Source organism: Chaetura pelagica, unplaced genomic scaffold (genome assembly GCF_000747805.2).
Source record: "Chaetura pelagica isolate M959 unplaced genomic scaffold, ChaPel_1.0 scaffold757, whole genome shotgun sequence".
Lineage (NCBI taxonomy): Eukaryota > Metazoa > Chordata > Aves > Apodiformes > Apodidae > Chaetura > Chaetura pelagica.
This window is the reverse complement of record NW_009970727.1, coordinates 728,912-735,042: the sequence shown is the minus strand read 5'-3', so window position 1 is coordinate 735,042 and position 6,131 is coordinate 728,912. Positions and strand designations below refer to the sequence as shown.

Below are 6,131 nucleotides of genomic sequence, written 5' to 3'. Positions count from 1 at the left end.
ACTGAAGGGCTGGGCTGGAAGTCTCTGGAGATATTTCTCAAGAACAAATCTGTTTACAGAAAAAGGTTTGAGAGGAGAATTGTCAGTCAAGACACTTCTATTCTCAGCTCAGGAGCAACTGGAAGAGTAAATATACCTCTAGTTTGCTGGTGGATAAATTAGATTGCAGCTGATTGAAAGCCAATGGAATTTCTTGTCAAATGGCCTTCTCCACTGTCACCCTGGTGTCTTCTTTCCTGTGTTGTTCAGACTCTCATGATGGTTTCAAAGAAGGTCGTGGCCAGTTTGCTGTTGGTGTACATGGTGTCTATGCTGGCTGAACAGACCGAAGGCTTCGTGCCCTTTTTCACCCAGAGTGACTTCCAGAAAATGCAGGTAACCCCTGGGGCTGGAGCCCTAAATAAACCAGGGAAGGTGTTTCTTCCTCCCTTATCCCCCAAGCTCTGCCAGTGCACACTGTGCCACTGTTGTTCCCATCATCTGCCCCTTCTGTTCCAACAGGAGATGTTATGATAATTGGCAGGTCCTTGCTCATCCCAAAGTTCAGGGCTACGTGGATGGCAGAGACAACTTTTTAAGATGTGAGACTAGAAAGGAAGACTCTGAACTCCTTTACATAACCCACACAGGTCTTCTAGTTCTCATCATCTGCAGCTACTGGGTCTTTTTTTCTTTCCTCCATGCTAGTGGCTGTAATTTTTATAGAGAAGCTGCAGCCTCCCATCACCATACTGATGGGTCTTTTTGTTGTAACAAATAATTAACCATCCTCCAGATGGTTGTCACCTCTGGGATGTGCAGAGAGGAGAATGTTTTTCTCTTTTGATGTGAAACTAATCCTGTTGAAAGGTGTCAGGCAGCCTGAGAGATTGCATCTTCTTGAACACAGCCAAAGTGAGCTGCCCCCACATGACACAACCCATTGATACTGGGGAGAAATCTTCTTTCTACTGCTTGGGTAGCAGTTGTTTTTTTGTGGGTTGCACAATCACCTTTCAGCCTCATTGGGGAGAATGATGAGGACCCACACATGCTTCCCAGTTCATACATCATGACCCCTGTAGCTACGTGTCTGCTGGTGATTGAGGGTCTTCTAGATGTAGGTGGGTGAAATGAGGCTTCCAGAGGCTGCCTTTCCTCCTCTGAGCAGGCATCCAAACCACAGTGAGTGCACAGCAGGCAGTTAGTTATGTACTGAGCACAGACTTGGATGCATTTTCCATGTCCTGCCACCTCTGTCATGTCTGAAAGCAACTTTACTTGTTCTCTTTGGTCTGAGAACAAAGGGAGGATCCTGAAGCCAAGCCTAGCCCAGTAAGTGGGAAAGGGCTGACACTACAGACCTGCAGGAGAGGCTGGTAATAGGTAACGCCTGCACAGAGCTCTGCGTTTGCAATGAGGCTGCCCAGGCTTTTATGAAACTTCATGGTCCCTGCTACAGAGCAGAACTGAGACCAGGCCTCTGGAACAGCTCTGCAAGGTCAGTGCTCTTGGCAACCACATCCTGCTCCAATGTTACCTTGTACAGATCAAAGGAATCTTCTACAGTGTCGTGTTTGCTGCAGATCATGACACGCAATCCTGTAACCTGAGCTCACAGCCAGCACTGCAGCCTCTGCTCCATGGTCCCCAGGGCCATGCTGACCACAGCTGATGGGTCCCTTCCCATGCTGTGTTGGTTCCAGGCAGCAGTTGGACCTTCAGTCCCTCTGGCTTTGTGCCCAGCTCTGCAGGCTGCTGGGTGTCATGCTGTTGATACGGGTTTGGTACCTGCAGGATGCTGTGTCCCAGCATCACTGACCCCTTTGCTCTCTGCTGTGAAGCTGCAGGAAAAGGAGAGGAACAAAGGAGGGCAGAAGAAGTCCCTGACCTCACTGCAGCAGCTGGAGGAGGAAGGCTTTTCTGAGCAGTCAGGTGCAGGTGTCAACAAGGTCAAGACCGTCCAGGTATGTTGAATTATGTGACTCTCAGGAGCCCATGGGGACACACAGGGGGACAGGTAGCCCAAGAGTCAGCCCACAGGGCCTGGCTACAGAGGAGTGTTTGGTGGTGCTGCATGAGAAGGCAGTTCTCAGGGAGCTTACAGTCACTACAAAGGAATACCAACTATTTTCTGGCAGCCCATCAGGCAACTGAGCAAGGTTGAATCAGAGAGAGGTTTTATCTCCACCCTATAAATGATCTTGAACATTCAGCAGCCTGGTCACCCCTCAGACCCATCTGGCTTCTTCCCCAGTATGGGGAAGATGGAAATAAAACGAGGTCTGTCTTTGCCAGGCAGTGAATACCAGCCAACTGCAAGGCAGGAATTTTGCAGCTCAGCTTCAGCTCTGGGTTTCACTTGTCACTTTTTCACCCAGCTCCAGATTAGCTGCCTGGTGTCACCTCCAATCTCACAGTCCTTTGCACTAAGCAAGACCTTATTTACCAATTTGGGCCCTTACAGCTGCAAACCTCCCCCCCCAAGTCTGTATACAGAGCAGAAAATTTCCAGTATTTAAGGACTGAAGTGCCAGCCTAAGCCCTCAAAGGTACACTTACCTGGTTAGCCAAGCCTGAAAATTGTGGTTTTCCACTTGAATACAGGGAACTTTGCCCTGCCCATTGTCTCTGCCAGCAAAAGGAATGTGAAGTTCCACCCCAAACCACGGGAGAGACTGAGCAGGATGAATTTGGCCAAGACAGGTTAATGTGCAACTGCTCTCACAATGTGGTGCACCAACAATCAATAATAAGATTGAAACAGCAAGGATTCCCAGTTCAAAGCATTAAATAACTGGCACATCTCAGGGTCTAACACACCCCCCACACTGCAACCAGCAGCTCTCCTGTGCCTCCAGCCATGATCAGAATAACTCTGCTTGCTTTGGGTATATCTGAGCCACAGCTGGCTCCAAGTCAGTCAAAGTCTGAAGGCAGGATAGTGTCTCATCCTCAGCCTTCGCTAAGGCAGGGTGCTTCACCAGCCTCAGCAAAGCTGATGGCTTGAAGGTTCAAGGTGTGAGGCAGTGGAGGATTTATAAGGCTCAGAAATTATTTTCTTCTTTACAGTCTCTGTTGCCAGGAGGTGCCTTTATCTGTGTTTCTGAGTCAGCCTGTAGGTGATCCAGTGCAGGAAAACTTTGGCACTCTGAGCAGCACAAGATTGTGTTGACTTGAAAATGTTGCTTTTCCTCATATGAGGAGCATCCTCTTCCCTTCAAACCAGCCCTAGAGCCTCTGCTGACTTGAGCAAAGTGGGGTTCAAAGCAGCCCAGCCTGCCTCCCTGTGCTTCCCTCAGTTTTCCTTCTGACTTTTCTGGCTTCCTCCCCAGGTAGCTGCTCCTGTCACAGCTGGGCTGTGGCTCACCCCAAGGCAGCTGGAAAAATACCAAGACGTCCTGGAGAAACTGCTAGCAGAGATGTTACAAGACACCCCAGACGGTACTGTCAGGAGGTTGATTTCTGCCTTGGGAATTCTGCCTTTCCCTCCCCTCACCAGCTCATCATCACAGAGATATTTATATTCCTCAGAAGGGCTTTTGTGTCATGTTTGCTCACTTTAGAGTCCTCCGATACCCCACCCGTTCTCATGTACACGTTCTTCTGGGAAGGTTATTCCCTCTCGCAGGGCGCTGCGGGTGCCCTGGAGCTGATATCAGTTTGCAGCACTGCAACGCTTCCCAGCAGCTCTCCGTGGCGCTGCTTCCCACTTCTCTCCTCCTCCCCCCCCCAAAAAAAATGTCCTCAGTCTTCAGGGTGCAATTTCCAACAGAGCTTGTAACACAAGCTACACCTGAAGGCAGCTCAGCACCGGCAGTCAGAGCTGAACCCCTTGCTCCCTGCGCTCACAGTTGCAGTTAGAATGAGCTGCACTTCCAGGTGTTCAGTGCTGCCCAGTCCAGCCCTGGGCTTTGCCCTTCGTGTAAGGGAATTGCTACAGGAATTATCCCGAGGAAGCCTGTGATGCAGCTATTCCTACCTTCAGACTCCAGGAGTCGTAGAACGGGTCTTTGGACCTTTGTCTTATCTGTCCCAAACAAGAAGGTCCCCTCTGTCTCAGGAGGAGGTGTTTGGCTGTGATTATTTCACTTTGCTTTGAAGCTGGGTACCTGAGGAGGAAACAATTGATAAAGCCTAGGAAAGGCTGAATGACAAATTTAAGGACACTTGTTCTCTCCCCTCTTTTCTTTTTAGCTGCCTGATACCTGCAGAATCCAGAGAGAAAGCAAAGTAGCTCACTGGGGCTAAAAGGCTCCACTTATGTAAACGAAATCTGTAGAAGAGATTAACAACAAAACCTGAGGTGAGATAATAAAATGTGCAGTATAATTAAATAGAGGATTGGTGCCTTCTTTTCTGCATGCCTCTCAGCCAGATGGCAAGTGTGGGAAAGAAGAGAGGGAGGGTTTCCAGTTCTAGAGAACGTCCCTGTCCTTCTGAGAAGTGCCAAGTGTGTTGCAAAGCCTGAGGAATCAGTCTTTGTGGACTGGTAAGTTTTAGCACTTCCTTATGGCAGTAAGGGAAACTGAGGCAAATGTTTACTGGGTCTCCTTGTCAAACTGGTGACATAAATGAAGGATGAGGAGTGTCTTACCTGTGCTTTTATCCCCTCTTACTCACCCTGGTGATATAAATCTGGTAATTAAGATGTATTGTGAGGAGCACCTCTCCCATAGCTGTGGTGAGAAGAGGCACAGTGTGTGTGAAACAAGGCAGAGCTCTGGCCTGATTTCTGCCTCTCAAACCTAGAGGTGAAATCGTGATTCCACTTGAACATCCTGCTCTCCATTTGCATGCCTTTGGAGCTGCTCCTCTAGGTTGGCAGCAGGAAACCCAACATATGTAAAGTTAGAACGGATGAGATCAATGGTATGAATGTGAATATATCCAAATTCAATCCAATTTTATCCTCCTAAACTAACACAAATGCTGTCCCCACTGTGGCTCATTTAAATAGCTGTGTTTGTGCTAGAGCAACACTCCTTGGTACACTCTCTGCTGCAAACCATCTCTTACGAGAAAAGAAATCTCCCAATGTATAATGCAACATCCAGCATGGAGTGGATTCCAGCTTTAACATTCAATTCAAAGGCACATTTCTAGTCCATGGACTGATCAGCTCAGTGTAACTCTCAGTTTGCAGGGATTATTGCTGAGGCAGGTTTAGCTATGGAATCACTATAAATGAGCCTGAGCGGTTGGAAGATAGAAAATAATACATTCCATTAGGCTGCAAGTGAAAAAAAATTGCCTGTACTGCTGGGTTAGGAGCTCAGCTAGTGAGAATCAGCCTGCAGTGGAGTGGTGTCTATGGGAGATCCAGCATGGAAATCAGCAGAGGAGCTGCACCACATTTACACTGGTGTCCATCAGAGACGAGGCTGTTTGCTTCAAAGGGGAAGCTGTCAACTCATTCCTTCTGAAAGAACCAAACCTTCACCCCAGGTTTAATTTGTGGGAAAACAAGGAGAGTGTTTGCCTTGAGGGGCAAACTGTTCCTAAAAGCCCTCCATAACTTTCATTGTGGGTCAGAGCTGTGTCTGTAGCATCCCTTCTTGTCCAAATGTCTCTCAAATTGTCTCCCAGGCTGACAGCTCCCCCGTGCCATCTAGGAAGGAAGCAGGTAAGAAGACCTTGCTACTCCAGAAACTAAACGAGAGTTTAGTGCAGGACGAGCAGCTGAACAGTTGGGAGAAAGAAGCAGGGAAAGGAGGACAGAAAAGAATTAAATCAGCACTGCCTTTCTAACCTAATAAGAAGCTTGGTGGGCTGAGGACATGACATACGATCGGGAGGATGAGAAGCAGTGTTCTTGGGTCACACCTGTGCTGTGGCTGTGAGTGACAGGGTGTTAAATTGGCACAGGCAGCTCCCAAGGAAGCTCTGACACTTCCCCTGATGACATATGCAGGACTGTTGTCCAAATGCCATGGGATAAACAGAGGAGGTGGGATGGTGAGGGGGGGGGTGCAGCAGCCCCTCAGCCAGAGGTGGAAGGGTGCATCCGCTGCCCGTGCTTTTTGGGGTGCAGCATGCTCCCCTCTTCAGGTGCCTTGTGAAGATGGTGCAGATCTATTTCTGTCCCTCTGCTTGCACCAGTCCTGCCTTGATGCTTCATGAGGCGGAGCAGACGGCACAGCACGCCCGCT

General features: G+C 48.8%; 1 protein-coding gene across 1 annotated transcript; it reads left to right on the top strand.

The window, feature by feature from the left end:
- The first annotated feature begins 258 nt into the window (after positions 1-258).
- On the top strand, positions 259-4,184 carry MLN (motilin). Its single transcript, XM_010007117.1, has 4 exons — positions 259-375; positions 1,830-1,946; positions 3,315-3,423; positions 4,177-4,184. The coding sequence occupies exons 1-4, from the start codon at positions 259-261 to the stop codon at positions 4,182-4,184; spliced, it is 351 nt and encodes a 116-aa protein (XP_010005419.1).
- Positions 4,185-6,131: the final 1,947 nt, after the last annotated feature.